We start from the raw sequence: 21,974 nt of genomic DNA on the forward strand, positions 1-21,974 counted from the left end.
GATGGAAGAGTCTGAGAAGGGTTCAGGGCCAAGAATAATTATTTGTAAAGTAGGAGGGCTTGTTTGCAGTAGGGCACTGAGAAGACCAAAGGTTTAATGGAGAACAAGGGGTGTTTGGCAGCTTTTGCATTCTGCAAGGGGATGAGGGGAGAGAAGCAAGTGTTTGTTCTGGAGGCTTTCAATTAGTCCACTCTTCCTCATGTTTTGATGTCATCAGTAGAAAGGCAGGAGGATTCTGTGCATCTATCATTCTCCCTTATAAAGCAAAGGCCCTGTGTTTACAATATTTTTCAGCTTTTCCTTTCAGTTGTCTCAATGTATCCCTCCAGGTCCTATCAGCTGCCATTGGTTGCCAGCGAAATACCCTACAGAACTCCAGTGAGGAATGACACTGCTTCTGAGGGACTTCTTAACTGAATTCAATTACGTGTCATCAGTACACATTTTAATCCTAACAGTGCCATATCAGAAACATCAGTGCTGATAATAAATCTGCCTGTGGGCCACCAGCGTGCTGGAGAGCTCTAAAATCCAGGTACCAACCACTGTCTGTCACAAAACACACAGGAGCAGACCCCACCCCATCCCCAGCCCCAGAGGCTCTGGCAGGACACGGTATGGACTCAAGCCATTCTATTATGGACATTTTGGCCTACACCTTGCAGACTTTTAAAAGTTGGCTTTCCTAACTTCTCTATAGTCACCTTTGCAGTGTTTCTAGGACTAATTCCTGTCATATCAGATGATCCTCATCAGTGACATGTCACTAGTGCGTATTGTAGGAATCCTCCAAAGCCACTTATTTGCTCAAAACCTGCTGGATGTGTGCACCTGTCAGCCAGACGTTAAGTCCTCTTCTGTAAGGCAGTGCTGCGAGCACTTTGTTTTAAAAAGCTTGACTTTCTGGGTCTGCCTTCTTTAGCTGGAAACAACAATGCACACAGCCCTGGTGACGGCCTTGCTGTAACTTCACTATTGGACAGGTACAGTCTGAATGAGATAAGCTTCATTGTCATCTGGTGTGAGTGGGAACTGGAGAATTGTCTGAGAAAAAAAAAAAACAGTTTAAACCATACCAGAGAAGTGACTCTTGGAAGAAACGTTTAACAGTGTTCCTCTAGCCTGCTAGCTGAAGTAATTTTTTCCTCCAGGGGAAAAAGTGCTGTGGTTTTTCTGTAACGTTTTTCAAAAGACTATGTCCTGATTTTGTGGTGTTTTCTGATTGACAATAAGATGAATGTGTGTTTTAGGTGGTAAAATAACAAGAGGACTGCAAGGATTAAATTTATGAATTGGAAAGTAAATGTAAATGTTTCAACACACGTTAGCTTCTTTCCTGTTTAGACTTCCCCAAGCTGTCTTTTCTCTCAGATGGGCACCAGATGCATTCCTTCGGCTCACAGACCTTCTGTGGCTATGTATAGAGGAGCGCGTGTAACCATCACATCCTTCGGGCTCACAGACCTTCTGTGGCTATGTATAGAGGAGTGCGTGTAAACATCACATCCTTTGGGTCTGTTTTGCTTTCCCAATAACACAATGCAGGGATCTCCTAGTTTCACCAAGACCTCGTCCTTGTTCATATAAAATGTTCAGGAAACCCCAGAAGCATTGAATATAAAGACAGCTGTAAACCCAGGATTTTCTTCATCTCTTTTCTTATGTGTTTCCTACCTCTCATTTCTTTTGCTTAAGCTTCTTTGGTGAGGGGTCCTTGCAGTCTTTGTCTTTTTCTCCCACTAACTCTGCTCCGCTTCTTTCCCCAAACCCAGCTGTTAGTCTCTGTTAGTCTCTGCAGTCATATCCTCCAGTGCTTGGGGAATTAGTCAACACATTCCCACTTGGGTCTCTACCCTTGCCTCCGAGGCTCTTGCCCATGTCCTACCCTCCATTGCAAGTGCATTACTGACTACTGGCCTGCAGTTCCTACTCATTTTCTATTTCTAAACTCTCCTCTCATGAGGTCATACCTCACATGAAGAGTGCCCTGGAAGTAGGAAAGGAGAGAGGTGTCTATAGCTATTGATATCCCTTATGGAGCTAGAAAGACTACCTGTCTGGCATATTTCCTTTAGTGTTTTGTTGGTATTCATGAGTAAGAGATCCTATGTTCGGGTAAATATGCATATGTATTCAGCTAGGCAGACAAACTCAGTTTCAGGAAAATAAATGAATTCCATATCTCTATCTGATGACAAATCTTTAAAAGTAGTGTGTTTGTTATTTTTCTTTGCCTTGACAAAACTCCCGACAAGAATCTACTTAAGGAAGGATGGGTGTGTTTTGGCTTGCCATTTGAGGGGATACAGTCCACCATGGTAAGAAAAGCCTGGAAGTCAGAATGAGAAACTGCTGGTCACATTTAACTGCAGTTAGGAAGCAGCAAAAAAGAAGTCAGAAGTGGGGTACCCCAAAACCCTTCCCACACTGATATCCTTCCTCTACTACCTAAAGTTTCTATAACCATCCCAAACAGAGCCACTTCTGACGACCAAGTGTTCAAACACACAAGAATCTGATTAAGTTAAAAACAAGATGGTGCCAGGCAGTGGTGGTGGCACACGCCTTTAATCCTAGCAGGAGGCAGAGGCAGGTAGATATCTGTGAGTTCAAGGACAGCCTGGTCTACAAAGCGAGTTCTAGGACAGCCAGAACTGTTACACAGAGAAACCCTGTCTTTGAAAACAAAAACCAACCAACCAAATAAACAAACAAAGCCAAGATGGTACTATGTTCTAATATTTTATGCTAGATAATTGTCAAAAAAATCAAAATGCATGCAATGTAAATTGATATGAAATTGCTAGTAATATTACCACCCCAGGCAGAATCGGCAGTAACTTCTGGTGTGAGTCTTTTCAGTTCGTTGCTACTGCTGTGAGAGGCGGGTAAGCACTGGGGTCAGAAAGATGCTGGTTTCATGGGCAGGAACAGTGAAACAAAGTATACGATTTGCAATATGGATGAAGGACAATGCTGATTGGGTTTGTTGGTTTGCAATGAGGAGAGAAGTAGAAATGGCGGGGGTCACGATGACTCTCCAACTTTTGACCTGAGCACTAGAAGAAAACTATCAGCTGAGCACATTATAGGCCCAGGGGTACCTGTGTTTATAATCAATGTTTGTGGATATATTTAGGAATAATAACAATACTCATCGGATATTTTAATGCATATTATGTGAATGTACTTTATAGCATAAAGTAGACTTTAAATGTAGTATTTGATGATTGCACAGCTTTTCCACACATCCCTGGACTTTTAGGGTGCTTTTCCTATATCATAAATAAATCCTGAGGATCCATCTCTAGTCTTACTTTCTCAGTCCTGAAATGTTTAAGTTAGGAGAACTGGCCAAACCAACCAGCGATGAGATGAATTCCAAAAAAGACCAAGGCTAGGGGTTGTCTTACTTTCCCTCCTACAGAGGAGTATGGCAAGAAATGTCTCAAGACAGACTGATGCTAGAATTGAAGGTTATTGACAAAGGCATTGTATGGGTAAGATGGACACTGGCCATAGGCAGTGAAGTAAGAGCCAGACAGCAGGGCCACCAGGAACAAATTTTAGGTGTAACTTCAATGTTTTATGAGAGTTTTCTTTTTTAGCTACTCTTTAAAAATACACTATTTTAGAGCTGGAGAGATGGCTCAGCAGTTAAGTGCACTGGCTGCTCTTCCAGAGGTCCTGAATCCAGTTCCCAGTAGCCACACAGTAGCTCATAACCATCTGTAGTGAGACCTGGTGCCCTCTTCTGGTGCATAAGCATACACGTAGGCAAAATATTGTACAAAATAAATCTTTAAAAGGACACCATTTTAACATATATCCACATAGAGCTTTGGAGGATAGTGGCTACACGACAGTATTTCTTGGGGAGAAGATTGTAGCTCTGTATAGGCAGTTCCAGGTATCACCTGGAAGTAAGCAGGGAAATTTTCCTGACTCCAGCCTGTGGGTAAGAAGCTCCATGCTTATTAGTTGCTTGAGTTTTTCCAGGGAATCTGAAGCTAGTCAAAGAGAATGAAGTCTTCCTCCTATGGTATGAGGATGAGTGTGATTGAAAAAATTTTGAGTTTTTTGCCTATAGAATAAAGGAAGTTAGCAGGTGGCCAGAAGATAAAAATTCTAGACATAATCCTTTTCAACACACATTAGGTCTCTGAGGGCTGGAGGAAAGTCTTAGCCCTGTATGTCCCTACTAACATCATATTGCGTTTTTCCTTTGTTAATATTTAAAATAGTTTCTGTCACTCAGAATATAAGCTTTTTCACTTTCAGTGCTAGTTTTAATTGAAAGATATTTTTATAGATTAAAAGTTTAGATCAGTGCTTAAATCTAAGATCCAGGGGATATACTTATTTTTGAAAAGTATTTACTCATGTGTTTACTTTGTCCTTTGAGTGATGGGTAGAGTTTGGTTGGTAGACCAGAAGACAAAAAGTGTTTCTGTTAGAGAAGAGGGCTCAATACCAAGGATAAGCACAAGACATTTAGGATACCAAGGAATTTGAAGAATAGAATAATTTAGGGCTTTTAAATAGGTCACCTTGACCATGGGGCAACAATCTTGGAAATACCCTTTGGCCCAATACCTCTTGCCCCTTTCTGATGAGTACAGGTATGTTGAGCTTTCTGCTTAAGAAATGAATTTCCAGCTCTTCTGTAACATGAAAAATAAAAGACCCAGCCGCTAGCTCTTACCTCTACCTCAGACTGAAGGGGTTGATCCTGTCTCCACTAGCTCTTTCCCATGCCTCAGACTTCTGCCTCTTCTCAATGTGGCTAAAGACTAATTCTTTAAATGAGGTCCTTTGCTTTGTATGCCTCCCTAGTGCTGGGATTAAAGGTGTGTGATCCCAAGTACTGGGATCACATTTGTGTGAGCTCTTTCTCTGTAGGACTAGATCAGTTTTGTGTAGCTCAGTGTGGTCTTGAATTAACAGAGATCAGTTTGCCTCTATCTCCTGAGTCCTGGGATTAAAGGTGTGTACCACTGTTCCTGAACTCTAGCTTGTGACTGGCTTTGCCTCCTGAACCCTCAGGCAAGCTCTACTAAATCACAAATAGCACCACAATTTATCCCTTTTTTTGTCTAATACGAAAAGAAGGCTACAACTAACATAAAAACTATATACAATAAGTATATACACTATATACAGGCAATAACCACATTTTTGCTCCAAAAGAAACACACTTTAGCCCTCACATGCTGGAATAGTGTGTAATATAAACCTTCTTCCTCTGTCAAGATACGGATTTTGTTTCTTCAGCTCTGAGCTAGTAATGAGTGCAGCAGAAACATCTAAAGGAAAAACTGTTGAATGATTCTTTTAGACATGAAAAATATTCAGGAAGCAGGTGATTTTCCAAAGACTAGGGCACTGAGGGGAAAATTGCCATCCTTCCATACCAGCCTAATCCTGAACCATCATTTCATCAGGGATTTGTTCCCTTCAAACACTATTGCTGTCATCTTGAGTTATTTTTCTTTTGTACCAAAGATTTATATCCCTAATCAGTAGTCCTTATCTTTCCTCTTCTAGTACAGCTTCATATTTTTTCATCTAAAACTTTCTCCTTTTCCCCTTTTCAGGGTTGAACAATATTATGGCAGAAGATAGCCACGTACAGAAGCAGCTGGAATTACAAAATGGTAGCTTAGAGGAAGGATTTGTGGTACGTTCCCCGGAGACCGAGCCCCAGAACATCATGGAGAGCCTAAGCCCAAGGAAATATTCGTCCAGTCTGAAGTTTAAAGCCAACGGGGACTATTCTGGCTCCTATTTAACCCTCTCACAACCTGTGTCTATCAAGAGAAGCACTTCTCCCTTGGGCCCCAGTGTCAGGAGCAGCCCCTCCTTGGCCAAACTCCAGGGAAGCAAACAGTTTTGTGACGGAACTGACAAAACCATTTCCATGAAACCTCCGACTTCGCTCCTCAGCTCTGCAGCCTCTCTTGGCGGTTATCCACTTGGGAGAGCAGAGTTGGATCATTATACTGGTCGGGACAGTGAGAGGTCCTTCAGGCTCTCAGAGAAGCCTCCCTATTCCAGATACAGCTCTAGGAATAAATCACATGACAACGTCTTTCTCGGGGGGCTGGACGGAAGAAAAGCCTCTGGCTCGCTCCTGACCATGTGGAATGGAGGTTCCTCGAGTAGCGCTGGTTCCGCAACCACCAGCAGATCTGGGGCAGCGAGCATGCCCTCCAGCCCAAAGCAAGCTAGGAAAATGAACCTACAGGACAACTTGACACTTCAGCCCAGGTTAAGCAGGCACAGGGAGCCAGCCTCTGAGAACGTCAGTGTGAGAACGAGGAAGTATTCAGGGAGCAGCCTGAGCAACATGGGTGCCTACAGCCGATCGCTTCCCAGGTTGTATAAAGCCACAGACAGCCAGATGTCGCCTCTCAGCCTGCCTCCTAGAAATTCCCTGGGCAATTCCAAACGAGGTCAGTTAGGGGAAAGGGATCTACCTCATAGCATAGTGGATAATGACAATTACCTTAACTTTTCTTCTCTAAGCTCAGGGGCTTCACCCTATAAAACCTCTCTGTCAGAGGGAAATCCTTACGTAAACTCCACCCTCAGTGTCCCTGCCAGCCCTCGAGTGGCTCGGAAGATGCTCCTGGCCTCCACCTCCTCTGATGACTTTGATAGGGCTTCATACTCAGGGACCAGCCCAAGTCATTCCTTCATTTCTGGAGAATCAGACCGCATGCCTGGGACCAGGAGGAACTTCTCTTGTGGATCTATGGAGTTTGATGATTCTGATCTGGAAAGCCTACGACAGTCCTCAGAGACTCCCCAGCCTGTCCTTCGAGAACGGAAAAGTAGCATCAGCTCCATCTCAGGCCGCGACAGTCTGATGGATTATCACCGACGACAGCGAGAGGAGAGACTCAGGGAGCAGGAGATGGAACGCCTGGTAATCTTCCTCTTCTAACCTCATTCTTCACCTGGCTTGCATCTGCAGGCTTGGGGACAGACTCCAAGGGTACACATGTAGGGGTGTGGAATTTCCATGTGGACCAGCCAGCCACTACTGTCCATTCCATGTCTTGCTCTCTGTCCCATGTTACTCTTCCTTGGCTACTGTCATGGGACATCTATGGGCATTTTGAAGTTTCCAAAGTTCACCAGAGCTAGAGCCTCATGTTTATTTATTTATTTGTTCTGCAGAGTTCTAGCAGCTACTTTTTCTTTTCTTTTCATTCCTCTTCCCTCCCTCATCATTATTTTTGTTGTTGTTTTGTTTTGTTTTCATGTGCTAGAGATGGAACCCAAGGACTTGCACAACCATTAGAAATTCTGGGAGAAGCTAATGGCTAGTTGTGAATTTTGCTAAATTTCTTCTATCTTATGAACTTTTCTAAGACTATGAGGAAGTGATAGTGGTTCTTATGTCATTAAACTCATTGGTATGTACTTGAGACAAAAGTTGTCGGTGAGGTACTAAGGCAAGAATTTGTACAGCAAGTCACCTGGAAAGGTGAAGGGTTTCCCCAATCTCAATAGTGCTCAGGTTTTCCCCACACTGTTCACATAATACCAGTCTCTTTTTGGCTATGCTCTTACTTCATGCAGCATCTCCTACAAACACAAAATATACTGAGCTCACTCCTTTCTTCAATCTAAAGCGAATTTATGCTTAAAGTGAAAAAGTATTGAAAGTAAAAGGACAGCTATGGAAGGAAAATCCCTCAACAGCCCCACTATGAAGAAGTACATTCAAGGGTTAATTTTCCATTCTCTTTTAGTGGGTTTTTATTTTAGAATGAGTTCATGTCAGAGACTGTTTTGCTTCTCTAGTGATTAATGACCTCCTTAATGAGAGAAACTATGCCATGGCAAAGCTGGTTTGCAAATGTATAAGATTATCAAAAGTATTTCAATTGCTGAAAAAAAACAGTATGTTAGAATAAGGTCTCTCAATAACATGGAAAGTCACAAGAAAATCTGTATTGTATACACAGAAATCATCTACACTATGCAACATTTGTTTGACATTTCAGAACAAGAATCACATGTCACTCAATGTTTTAGTAAGTTTATGTTCTTCCTAAGAGTAGTAGATGAAAACACATATGCATATCCCTAGATAATTAAATATTCATTGTGTAAATCAGTTAGACAGCACTCCAATATTTGTTGTCATAATCATCACTAGAAATAATCTGTGATCATAAAAGCATTGTGTCTAGGCTTGATCCATTGTCATAATTCAGAAACCCATTCAGTTAGCAAATGGATTCTTGTATATGGACACTAAGCAGTCCTGTGCCGTGCTAAGAAAGAAACTATTAATGAAGTCAGAGAATTAACTTTGATAATTTACTACAGAATCGAGAAGAGCCTTTCCTGTGAATGTTTTCACTCTAGAGATCTTCCTTAGTGTATATAATAACTCTTATATCACCAACCAGGGAATTCATATGGCTTGAATTTCACCTTTAGCATATGTAAGTGCTGGTGAATTTCTCTGTCCTCCAGATTCAAACCTAAGGCTCCTGGCAGTCCTAATAGTGACTTTACTTGTTGCTTGCAAGGCTGGAACTCAATAAATCATGAACAAGATCAATTTATTGGGAGGTCTTGAAGATATTGTTAGGAGTATTACTTGTAAGCCCTTTTCCTTAATAATGGCTTGTTATATTGTACAAAATAAGACTTACCTATCACAAGTGACCACATTGAATGCACAAAATACATGAGGTTGACAGCTTATAAAGAGGCCAGGTCGTTTTGACTTACAGTTTTGGATTCAGTTGCCCCATTGTTTCTGGGCAATGCATCATAGCAGAGAATACGCGGTGGAGCAAAGCTGTCCATCTCCTGGACAGGATGTGATGAAAAGAGGAAGACACCAGAATCCCACAATCCTCTCCCAACGATACATTTCCAACAATTAGAAGTTCCTTCTCTAGGTTCTATCTCTGAATTTCCACCAATCTCAATAGTTTTAAACACATGGACCTTTGGGATACTTAAGATTAATTCTTTTGTATACTAAAACAAAACAAAACAAAACAAAAAAACTTGCTGGGTAGTGGTGGTGCAAGCCTTTAATCCCAGCACTTGGGAGTCAGAGGCAGGAGGGTCTCAATGAGTTTGAGACCACCTTGGTCTACAAAGCAAGTTCTATTACAGCACAGACTGTTACACAGAGAAATCTTGTCTCAGAAAAAAAAATACCATTAGTTCATTTAGAAATGGTAATACATGGTATATTTAAAATATCTTTTTAAATATATAAAGATATATCCCCATTAGCATTACACCTGAAATTTTCTTTTTATAATACTAAATCTTTGCTCCAAAGGCATTTACATAGAATATATTTTTATTGCTTTTTGTAAGCATGAGGTTAAATTCTTCAAAACCAGCACATTTCACTGCAAACAGCTGAATTTGAGTTTTACCTCAATAGTGTGCTTGTCGTTCTTTATGTTGAAAAAAAAAACACTTTATGAGTAAACCATAAAAATATTTCAACTTTGGGCTAGAGAGTGATTAAGAGACCTGTTCTGTAAACATGAGAAAGTAAATTCAAATCTCCAGCACCCATGTTAAAAGCTAGGCATGTCTTTGCATGCTGTAACCCTAGCATTGGGAGGCAGAGACAGGTACTAAGAACTCACTGGCTACCCAGCTGAAGTGGTGAGCTTCCGGTTCAATGAGCGATGTTATCTCATCAATGAGGCAGAACTATTGAGGAAAACACTCAGCACCCTTCCCTGACTTCCATATACTTGTTTGCATGTAACCACTTATACCATATACACATACTCAACATACACATATATACACCACACATACACATACTGTACACACATACATCACACATACACATGAACACCACATTCACAATAGCATGCTTTCTGTCAAATGTTAACATTGTATCACTCTTCTTTTAAAATATTACTATTATTCTTATGTGCATGGTGGGTATACATGTGTGCACATGTGCCATGGGTGTGTGTGTGTGTGTGTGTGTAGATCAGAGGACAACTTTGTGGAATTGGTTCTTTCCTTTCATTTTTATATGTCCCAGGGATCTAATTTGAGTCACCCAGGTTTGCATCAAGTGCTTATACCTGGTGAGCCATTCTTTTCATAGACAGAATTTTCAGGTATTAAAAACCAGTGGAACCAAGATTTGTACATACAATTTTTCGTTTCTATTAACTAATGATCTTTATTACCACCTTTCACATTCTAGAACAAGCAGGTCATAAAACAAAAGTATTTAACTGAAACATGCTAGATTATAGTATACAGAGATTAAATATACAGCGATTAAAGTTTTGTGTAACACAGGCTTACCTAGAACTCCCTGTGTAGCCAAAGCTGCTACCTCCCAAGTGCTAGGATTATAAGCACACACACCACGTGGCCTGGCCTTGACACTCACTTTATAATAGAAAAACAGAGCTGGTGAATCATCAGTTTTGGTGGGAAAAGGCTTTTGCTTAAGATGGAAGACTAAAGCTCAGAAATTTACTTTGTTTTCTTGGAATTTGGGGAATGTTGGATTTATTTAAATGCTCTTTAATCTCTGTAAACCAATCTGAACAGCAGGTTCCTGGAGGCTATTTTATCATTGTCCTTGAGAAACAGGAACATGTTTCCCCTCCACACTATGATTTATTTTTTCTCAAGGACTTAGCATGAATTCTACTTCTTCAACTGCAAGCCGCAAGGAGACAACCAATTACAAAACGCCTCTCCTTTAAGGCCCACTGTTCTTTTACTTGACACAAAAATATGTTTCTGTCTGGACACGAACAAATTATAAATAACAACTACAAAAACATACTCTGCCATCTCTCATCTGTCCAGCTGGATTTCAGTCTTAAGTGACTGAAAATCAGTGACCAGAGCAAAACCCAGAAACCTGAAGACTGCTGCCACCGATGAGGACAGCCATCAGCTGTAGGCAGATCTAGCCTGTTGCCTGTAAGATTTATTTAAAAAGCAGAAAGAAAAAAATCAATAGTAGAAAATCAGGAAAACAAAAACTTCAGTCAGTGAAGGCAACATGTACTGACTTTTGAATTTATTCTAGAAGCCAGGAAGAGATAGGCCTGCTGTGCCAGCTGGTGTGACATGCTCGCTCCATGGGCATCGAGGTTCATTTAACTCCCAGAGTAAATCCAACTGAACATTGCAGTTTCAGAGAGAAAGCACACTCTGATATGAAAGTAGGTAAACACTGAAGATTTGTTTAACCCATTAATGTGCAAACCATACATCAGAAAGTGGAGTTGCAATTGTAATATCTAACATGTTCAACTTAGTCGTGTTTTTCTCTAACTTGTTCAATTTTTGTTGAAAACCCATGATTATTAAAGATGAAGCCATAATTATGAACCTCTAAGGGCCTAGTAGTAAAATGTAGTCACCTGAGCCTATATTAAGTAGCCTCCAACTGTCATGTTAATTCGGAAATTTTGATTTTTAAGATTTTTGTCTTCCTTTTTTTTTTGTTCTTAGTTGCCTATTCATTTCTGGTCATTATTCCTGCCCTTGTCTATAGGTCACCTCCTCCACTGTGTGATTTTTTTTTCTTTTAGAAACCAATATAGGGCTTTGTTTAAACTGTTTTGACCTGTGTATATGGGAGGTCTTGGGATGGTGCTGTTCTCACTAAGTATGTATGTGTGAGTCTGTGGAATTGGTCCATAGGCATTTCAATTCTCACATTGTGAGCTGTGGTCCAAGAAGAGCTGGAACGCTGACTGATTAATCAGATTCTCTACAGGCTAGAGAAACCACTATAAAGTAATCAGGTTTCATCCATTGATATCTGTGTGTTTCCCAGTCATCCAGATGTAGTGATGGCCCCTTTGTGGCCCAGGTATTTTAAATAAAAGAAAATCTAAAACTTAAACTTAACTCTGTCTCAAGTAAGTGCATTATTTGGCAACATTGCCAAAAGCATCTGCATTCTATTGTGGAGAACCAGTAGATTCCACAAATTGCACTGTGGCTGTGCAGTATTTTCCTTTGGGTTGATGGTAGTCATTTGCAAGGCTTGGTAACAGGGTTGTTGCGGTTTAGAACTGCATAGGGCCACAATGATGCTTAGTTCCTAAACATGTTGTAATAGAATGCCAGCTCTCTTGAGGCACACCACGAAATGAGGTTTGCTGGAATTTTTTAAAACATAGTCTATGAGACTCGCAGAGGCTAAGGTTAGCTTGTTTGAAAGCCACATATCTGTATTTCCATAATAGGCCTATGGCATGTCTCAGTCAGTGATTGTTGATATTTGGAAGGTGTTTTGTGATAGTAGTGTCTCTTACGCCACTTTACTATGAAAGAATTCTAATTTGTAAGTGGCTAGGCTAGTGTTTGTCTTGTTCTCTACTGGAGATTGGCCTCACAGTCTGGTATTGGGGGTCTCACATGATTTTTTTATTAGAGAGCGATCAATTTTTTTCCTCCCAGTTTTGACATCCATTCTAGCTTTCCTCATTTGATAGCTATTGGTTGTACCCTAGACAATATGAGCTCTATTTTTCTTTCAATTGGAAAAAAATGGAAAGAATTGTTTTTCCTTATGTGTGTTTTATCTGTCGTCGTCGATTTATCTATTATATAATCTTACACACACACACACACACACACACAGATTTAGTATCTTGGCGTATATGACTGAAGGCTACAGAATCACATCATAACCCTCAACATGTGGCTGAGTCAGAGAACCTGGTAGCTTCTCAGCCGAAGGAGCTGGAAGCCTCAGGACAAGGGGGACTAAAGATGAGCGCCAGTGTGTGGGTGAGCGCCTGGAAGCTCTCCTGTAAAGTTGCTGGTGTGAGTCCCTGTTGAAAGACTGAAGAAGCTGGAATCTGATATCCATGGGTGATGACAGTAGCAATAGATGCTCTCACCGAGAAATAGCAGAGCTCATCTGACTGGCTTCTTCCTTCGTTAGCTTTTTGTCCAACTGGGTCCCATGCCTCTTAGAAGGTGACACTGATATTCACAGGAGAAATTTATTCTGTAGCTGTTGTGCTACGTGCCAGTCATCTCTGGAAATGCCCACAGAGGCACTGCCAGACATGTTACTAACCCAGATGGCTCTCATTTCAATCAAGTTGGCAATCAAACCATCATGCGTTTGTTTCCTTGTTGTTGTTTGAGTAAAGATTGGTGTTCTCCAGGGTTACATGAGAATGAAGGTTGTGGGGTCCCAGCAAGTCCCAAAATTTTATTTATGCACTGTTGATCAAATCATAAATCAGATGTTTCCAAAATTAAGAGTGTTATTGAACATATTTAAGAAATGTTTGTGTTTATATCATTCATTTTCATGTTTTCCAATCTCTGAATGCAAACATAGATACCATTTTAAAGATCGGAGAGTTGGTGGCTCGTATTATTCAGTTTTGTCATTAAGGCAAAGTTGTGTAGGAATCCAAAACTGGTGAGCATGGGGAAGCCAAATCCATTTCACCTGCAGATGTGTTGTACATCTCTTCTTGTTCCTGCTTTCTCTGTCTCCAGACCAGGCAAAACAGCTTAAAAGCATCCATTCCTTTGTGCCAGAGCTGGGCTGAGTTAAATTTGACAGCATTTCTTGGCTGAATAGGAGAACAGGTAGAATTCGATGCTAAGAGAATGGTTATTGTTGCTTTATTGCAGCATTAATCTTTTTGTATCTTACCAAGAGGGCCTTTGAAACATGAAAGCAAGCTTACGTATGGAAAACGATTTTGTCCTTCCGATTCCCCGGAAGCAGTTCTCCTTCCCCACGTAGCCCTTCTGCTCGCTATATCCTGACTATACTTTTCAGGAAGTTAACCAGATGAGCTACAAGATGTTGGTCTATGAAACAAATGAACTCACTGCCCCCAGTTTTTTTAAAGCAATGTTCAGAGATGATGACTGTCTTTGTATTCTAGGGTAGAGTGGCCAGCCATTAGCTCATTGAAGGTTCAACTGAGAACTGAATTGAGTGATTTCTGTGGGACCTGTACTTAGCTCCTGCATTTGAAGTGATTCCCCATGACTCCTTGTCTTTGGTCACCTTCAGGTACTATTGGACCAGCTTAGAAATAGAGTGCAAGTCATAAATATGAACAGAAGATTCACTCTAAGCTTTCTTACATTGGGCAAAGCTTTCTAAAAAGTAGTTGAAAGTAAGTATACAGCATTGGGCAGAACAGAATTAGGTTGACATTTCTGTCTATATCCAAATAAGCTGTGTTCCTAAGTAAACATCTTTCCTTGGTCTCTAAATGAATAAATCTATAACCACTGGGTAATATATAGAACTTTATCTTCAGACCACCTTGGTTCATTGGAGAACAAAGTGAGAACTTTCTCTCTTCATCTTGCAAATGGAAAACTGATGGCATATGCATAGGAATTCATTAAATATTGAAGGATCAATCATTACCAAACTAAGACTGCCAGTTAGCCTCTGAGAACAGAAAGGAAAAAGAATTGTCACTCCTTCCCCCTCTTCCTCTCCTATTGCAGACACACATGCAGGAAAGGAGTTTGGAGGGAAGCTTAGTGGTTAGCATCAATGACTTCACATGTGGGCAATGCAGAGAGAAGAGCTGTGTAATTCTATATTGCAATAGGCTGTGGCAGTATGGTTAAAAAGTGGACTCCTCTATAGTTGAGTGCAAACCCTAGGTTCTTAGTACCATGGCAGTACAAGCTACTGCCTCTTGATGGCGCCATGCATTTAGAAATTCTTTACAGAAGGTGAACGCCAACTCTTCTGAAGCATCAAAGTGTCTCAGTCTCAGGCTGTGTGCTATGTGCTAAAATACAGAAGGCTGCTTCAGTAAAAGAGCCCCGAATGCCATCGTGGCAGTTACAGAAGAAACACTAGTTTATCAATAAGAAACAAAGCTCCTGAAAAAATAAAGTCATGGACCATGTGTGAAAAAACCAAGGGAAAATTGAAAATACATTATATTGATACCAAAAGTACCTGGGCACTTGCAAGGGGCCTGCTGACTTTTCAGTAAGTTTGACCTTCATATTCACTGGTAAATTAATCAGTGTGTCTAAATTAAAAGCTTTTTGACGGATCTGCTTTTAAAAAAACTGTTCTAAGAGTATAGGTTTCATTGACTTCAAGCTAATGTGATAATGTTTATTACTCTTTCACCATTCTAGAAAGGCTCATGGGAAGACTTGCAATGGACAATGTTTTTAAAGTTTGGGATTGGTATTTCAGGAAGCAAAGACACAAGTATCACCATAGAAAAACACTTGTCACTTCATTGTGGGCATCTTCCTAGTCTCTTTCTATTGTTGTGATAAAGAGCATGACCAAAAACAACTTTGGGGAGGGAGAGGTTTGTTTGGTTTCTGCTAACACACCACAGACCCTCCCTGAGGGAACTCGGGGTGGGAATTCCAGCAGGGACCTGAAGACAGAAACCTAAGCAGAGGCCACGGAGGAATAAACACTACTTACTATCATACTCTCTATAACTGGCTCTGCCTGCTTTCTTTTGTAACTCAAAACCATCTGCCCAGAGATGCCACTGCCCAGAGTGGGCTGGACACTTCCAGGTTAATCCTGAAGAAAACGCCTCATAGTCTTGCCCACAGTCTGATGGGACATTGTCTCATTTGAGGTCCCTCTTCTCAGATGAGTCTAACTTGTGTACAATTGACAAAATTCTAACCAATGCAGGAATTATTTTATTCAGTCATCTCATTGTGCAGATTCAGACCCATTAGAAGGGGTCTGGATTTGAAATACTAAACATTCAATTCTCAGATAATTGGAGATTCATATGCAAATATGAAAATTTATGAGATTAGAAATTTGAGAGTGCAGAGCTCTGGTGTACCTATTTCTCAGTTTCCTCCAGAGTAGAGTGCCCTAGCACTGGAGGACAGGACATTCAGGCAGTCTAAGCATTGCAGCAGGCTCTGCCATGCTGGCCTTTTAAGAGCCACACTCATTTCCCCTCTCACACCCTCTAGTAATCACAGATCTGTTCTTTATTTGAAGAATTTTGTTCATTTTATAATGACTCAACCGCCTAATTTGTAGCCTTGACTTTTTCACGTAGCCCTGTTCTCTGGAGACTGAGTCATGATTTTGTATGCTATCTCTCCTCCATGCTCTACAATAACGCATGAGGCAAAGAGAATCCCACACTCATGCTTTTGGCTTTGGTTTTGAGACAAGGTCTCACTGTATAGACCAGCTGGGATGGAATTGGCATGCATAGCAGGCTGGTGCCAACTCACTGAGATGTACCTCCTTCTGCCTGTCTAAGTGCTGGGTGGAATTAAAGGCCTGCACCAGCACACCAAACTCCATTGTTGTTTTTCCTTTTCTTTTCAGACAGGGTTTCATGTAGCCCAGACTGCCTTCCCACTGTTGAGGAGCTGGAGATAACCTTGCCCTTCTGATCTTCCTGTCTCTACTTCCCACATGCTGAGTGTGTTAGTCACCATGCTTAATATTTGCAATGGTTATGGTCAAACTCAGAACCTTGTGCCTTCTGGACAAGTACCATAACAACTGAGTCACACCCGCAACTCATGTCTGTCTTTTCGGAAAGAAAAAAAAACTTCATTTAATAATTTTGATTCCATCTTTATTTGCTTACTTTGTGGACAGGTGTGTGTGTGTGTGTGTGTGTGTGTGTGTGTGTGTGTGTGTACATGCGTGTGTACTTGCACTTATGCCACGTCATGTCTATGGAGGTCAGAGTACAACTTGCAAGAATCAGGTTCTCCTATTCTAACATGTGGGTCCTGGGTGTTGAACCCAGGTTTTCAGACAGGTGTCATCTTACTGGCTACATTTTTGTAGCCTCCCCTCCCCCCTCCCCCACATTCCCTACAACCCCAGCTCATCTGCCTCCCTCTGTCCTTTTTCATGGCCTTACATAAAACATGCAGAAGTTAAGAGGACTGGGTGAGGATGTGTCTCCTTCATCTCCCCAGGGGTGGAAATGAGGAAGTTTAGCTTTATGAAGTTCAGAACAGCCACAGGCTTGGCTCAGATGAAGTTTGGCTTTAGGGGCATCTTTTTGTGTGTTATGTTCTACTGAAATAATTGGTTTTAAATAAGTTGATGTTCCTCATTCAGTATTCCTAAACCCTACCCTTGCTCTGGGACTGTCATTTGGGTTTTGAGAAAAGACAGAGTCTGTAGGAAATGCTGAGTTGGCTTAAGAATGTCATTTAAAAAATATTTATTGCTCTTTTAGCAGATGATGCAGTTGGGGTCTAAATCACGCCAGGTAGGCTACAGTTTCCCCCCAAGCTGTCCTTGGAGAAAGGGAATGCCAGCAGCTTCCTGACATTCCCAAATGCAGATGCATTTCCTATGTGTAAGGCTTCATAAGATGTTTTTAAATTTTAAAATATAGTATCTTCCATGTTTCAGGGTTCATAACTAATCACATTACAATGATTTTCTTGGTGACAGTCCACTTTCTCTTTTTGTATGTAGTTTTCCTACATTTCTCTTAGTCTTCTTCATGCATGAAGAATTACTATATTTTAAAAGAGGGTGAATAAAGATTTTCTTAGTTATTTATTTTATTTATGTGCGTGTATGCTGTGCCTGCATGTGTGTATGTGTACCGCATGCATGCCAGGTATCTACAGAGGCCAAAAAAAGAGAGCATTGGATCCCTAGAAACTGGAATCACAGATGATTGTGAGCCATTATGTGGGTGCTGGGAACTGAACCCAGATCCTCTCAGAAGAGCTGCCTCTAACTGCTGAGTCATCTCTCTAGACCCAAGGATAGAGTTTAGATTGTAAAGTTTTAATCATGTGGTACCAACCACAAACCAGTTTTCACTGAACAAAAAAGTAGTGTGTAAAATTCTAAAATAATTTTTTGTCTGTGTTTTGTAGACTATATTCTTTCAAAAGAAACAGGAATTTGGTCAAGGCAAAGTAAAAATGTAGGCAGATAATGGTCATGTTTCTGATGGTGTAGTGTAGCCCCACCTGGCTTCTGTAATAGGGCTCATGTCCTTGATGGAGGTACCTCTGATACGCACGCTGCTCATGTGAGGGTAAAGTCATATGGAGGTTTCCTAGATGCCATATAGAAATGTGGTTTTCTGTCATGAATTTTCCTTATTTTTGAACAAGTGCTTCAATAAGGAAATACACATATATGCACTCTCCAATGCTATATAGTCACTCATAGTATTTTTGCATAATATATGTTAATATCAAGGGTCTTTCACTTTTAGCTTTAATTTTTAAAAATAAAACTTCATAACCCACATGCTTGCTGGTTGACTTTAAATGACAAAACTTTTCAAAAACACAGGAATGCAGAGGATCCTAGTTAAAAGGGTCTGCTGGCCAAGATTATCCTGAGTTTGCCTAACAAAATACAAATAATTGCCAAATGGAAATGTTAGATAAGAAAACATTGCTGGGTAGAAATTACTAGAATTAGTTAAATCATATTATATTGGGCATGTTTGATATACATGAAAATAAAAATAAGCATTACCTTAACATAAATATAGTATAAATCTATAGTTTTATACTACGTTATCACATGCATTAATAACTAAATTTTAATAATTAAAATATTTTTCTATTTACATCTTTTTAAATCTCTAGTTCCTTCTAACATAGTGACACAGCTAGAAATAGAAGTAGAGGCAATAGGTTTGAGGGAATCGTAGCAAGTGTGTGTAAGTTATATGTGTGTTTGCAGAGCTGCTTGATGACATGATGCTGAAAAGTTGAATGTCTCTGAGTGCAAGCTAAGGCAGGAAGTGACAAATTGCTCAGGTGTTTGCGTGGTGTGATTACTCAACTGGCTTCTGAAGTTTTAAGGCAGAGCCCAGGGCAATGTGAGTAGCACCCCAGGTTTTATGTCAAGGATGAATTGTGTATTAGAAAATGGATTCTGTTAAGACTAATTCATTCTAGAATCCACTCCTTTGGATTTAATGTGCTGTGGGGAATACATGTTGGTCTGTATTGGCAGGAACAGAGAAGCAAATAACAGTGGATTGGTCAAGTGATTTCCTTGAGGTTACTCTAACAGTGGGAGAGGAGTCTCATCTCACAGCACTATAGTATTCACATTCTAGTAACCCTGTTTTAAATGCTAAACCAAAACACAAGGCACCTGCCTTGTGTGAAGCTGCAAAGTATATCCAGAACCAGCATTCAAACTCTAGGGGTCTGGTCCTGAGTTGTGTGTTTACCTGCAGTGACACAGTGATGGAAAGGGACAGAGTAGGAAGATTAGGACATTTAAGCAAGATGGTCCCCTTGCAACGTGTTATCGTATTTCATTGTAGTTAGTACCTTGAAGAAATATTGAAGATCAGAGTTAAAATGTCTTGGTTATTTGTTTATGTCTTATTCCCATGAATGTTATCATGGAGGAGGAGAATAAGTACATTAATGTAGAATCTTCATAGCAATTTGCATATAACAGGAGTTTGGTGATCAGTTAGTATTTGCCACTTTCCAAAACCCTGCAGTTGCCTCCCAAGAAGACACAACCACATAAAGCTATTGAACTTTTGTTTTGCAGATGTTTCCCCATTCCATCTCAGTCCTATTGAAGGGCACAGATTTCAGCCCAACCCTACTAATGGGCACAGAGTCCATGCTGTTTAAACCAAATGTGGTAGAACGAGGTACTTCCTTGACTATGAGTCTGAAAGTAGACTTCTCGGACAGTCCATAATATTCTTAGTTCGATGTTAAATGTCACATGAAGCTAATTTATCAAGCCAAATAAGAAGAAGTAGGTACTTTTATCTACAGCTTCCTACTAAGATATTTATTCCAAATTGATGAGAACAGTAGAAAGATGAGTTTGGGTAAACGGGAAGGTCAGTTACAAAGTGAAATGCTGCTTTCTCTGCATGGCACTTGATCTCCAACACCACCTGTAATTCTTAAGCCAGCATCAGATTCAATAATTCATTAGAAGTTCCCATAGAGCTCTCTGCAGGTTGCAATAATGGTTACAGTTCCAGACATTTGAGAAAGGAATCAATGGACAGCTGCCGAAGGAAGAGGCCCACGGGGCACTGTCCAGAGGGTAGCAGAAATGGCACTTGGCATCATCTCTCCCAGGGGACTCAGGATGCACGATTCTGCCAGTCTTGGACAGTGCCATGTGGCAGGACACACACGCCAGAGAGCCTGTTGTCTATAGATATTTTTTATTGAGCCTTTGTCATGTATGTTTCATTGATGATTGATTGACCATGGCGTTTCAGTCTTTTTGTTGAGTGGACCCATCCTACATTTATTAGATACTACTAACTCTGCCCTAAATAAAGATCTGTCTTTGAATAAAGCTAAATGTTTATTCAGTAAATAACTAAGGATTCTTTACCAGAATCCGCTGTGTCCCTTCTCTCCAAGTATTGGGCCAGTTTCCCGATAAGATGAAGCACAAGTTATCAGTCATAATTTTTCTCTAGGAAAAAAAAGAATACAGCATATTTTAGAGGTTTAAAATAATATAGATCTATTTCTTCCATATACATTTCATGGCCAGTATGGGTTGATTAAGACCTCTTCTCAATACTTCCTGTCTTGGGGTCAGTCTGCCACAGCTAAGGAAGCCATGTAATAAATCATACCTGCTTGATGTACAGAAGTGTCATCCATTGCTTCTTGCATTTCATCGGCCAGCACAAATCTGAAGACCATGTAATTTGGGGATGAAGTAGAGAAAAACTATTTGACCAAGCCCCAAAGAAGAGAAAATGTTAATACCCCAGTTACTAACCTCAAGAGATTTAAATGTAGGAAGAATTACACACACATAAGAGACATAACTATTTAAATGCTGGGATTATAGGCATACATCACCATCCCCATGCCAGGCCTACTTAATTGAGACATTAGCCTGTGTTCCTGGCATCAAGGAAATTCAGTATACGTGTCTTTAACTACCTCTTTGCATTCTGCCAGTCATTTTTAGATGTCTGTGTGCTCTGCATTGAGCTACATTTCCATCCTTAATCCATAGGGTTTTTTGAAGCCTCTGTGAATTGCTGTTTCTGTAGTTGGGCACTTTTTTTTGTCCCTCCTATTGAGATATGAGTAAAGAAGGGCTCCTTTTGCACCTACATATTCTGAACACACCAACAAGAAGCAAGTCACTTGATAGATTTTTGCCAAAACTCATGATTAGGGAGACAGTGAGTCCCTAGCATTAAAAAGAGAGAAAGAAAAACGTAGAGCCATACCTACCTGCTGAAAGAGGTCCTTTGAAGAGAGAAAAGTACTTCTTTTGACTAACTCACATGTAACTACTACAGGGTGACACTTTTTGTTCTGTGAAATAATTGACTCAGCATACTATAACAAACCATCTAGCAGGCACTTCACTTCTGTTTCATGCTTTGGTAGCTGATTTTCTACATAATCTATTTATTCAGTATTTTCCCAGTCTTGTGGGCTAGAGCAGCAGATGTTGGCTTCAGGGGGAATGGATGGCTTCTTACTATTCCATTTAGGGGATATAATAGAGCAGTATCAGAAACAATCTTCTGAAGCAGAAAGTTTGGAAATAAAAATGTATTGCCAGCCTTCAACACCTTTAAAAACCTTTAAGATCAGAGAATTGCATAGTACTATTTTCACTGCATTTTCTAAGCTTTTATGACCCCTTCAAAATGTCCTGGGTATATGTGGGATGCAGAGATGGGAGAAGGAGAAATAAGAAAGGAGAGAGGGAAAGTTTTTAGAATAATTTTGCTTTCCAAGTACTTAACATCACAATGGTTTTGGCATCTGGGCTAGCAGCCATCAGTCTTCTAAACGGGGGATTACTGATATGGGACACTGGACAGGATGATTTGGGGATCTCAAAGTGATTCACCCCCCGCTTTGCACACTGCAATGCCAAGCTTCAAGGAAGACTGAGTCTTAGAGAGGGGTTTGTGCCCTGGCTTGAGGTCATACAGGAAAGGTGGAGGATCCCCAAGTGATGACTACTGTGGAACCAGACA

At 40.5% G+C, this 21,974-nt stretch overlaps 1 protein-coding gene across 12 annotated transcripts in view; it reads left to right on the top strand.

Annotated features, from left to right (window-relative positions):
* The window catches only part of Phldb2 (pleckstrin homology like domain family B member 2), a 98,781-nt gene that overhangs the window by 12,724 nt on the left and 64,083 nt on the right, over nucleotides 1-21,974 (top strand). For all 12 annotated transcript variants that reach the window (XM_040750743.1, XM_040750745.1, XM_040750747.1 and 9 more), the window contains exon 2: nucleotides 5,598-6,931. In XM_040750743.1, the coding sequence (XP_040606677.1) occupies nucleotides 5,612-6,931 (1,320 nt within the window). In that variant the 5' untranslated portion in view covers nucleotides 5,598-5,611. The remainder of the gene's footprint in view (nucleotides 1-5,597; nucleotides 6,932-21,974) is intronic.

This window comes from Mesocricetus auratus, unplaced genomic scaffold, assembly GCF_017639785.1.
Source record: "Mesocricetus auratus isolate SY011 unplaced genomic scaffold, BCM_Maur_2.0 Super-Scaffold_100008, whole genome shotgun sequence".
Classification (NCBI taxonomy): Eukaryota; Metazoa; Chordata; class Mammalia; order Rodentia; family Cricetidae; genus Mesocricetus; species Mesocricetus auratus.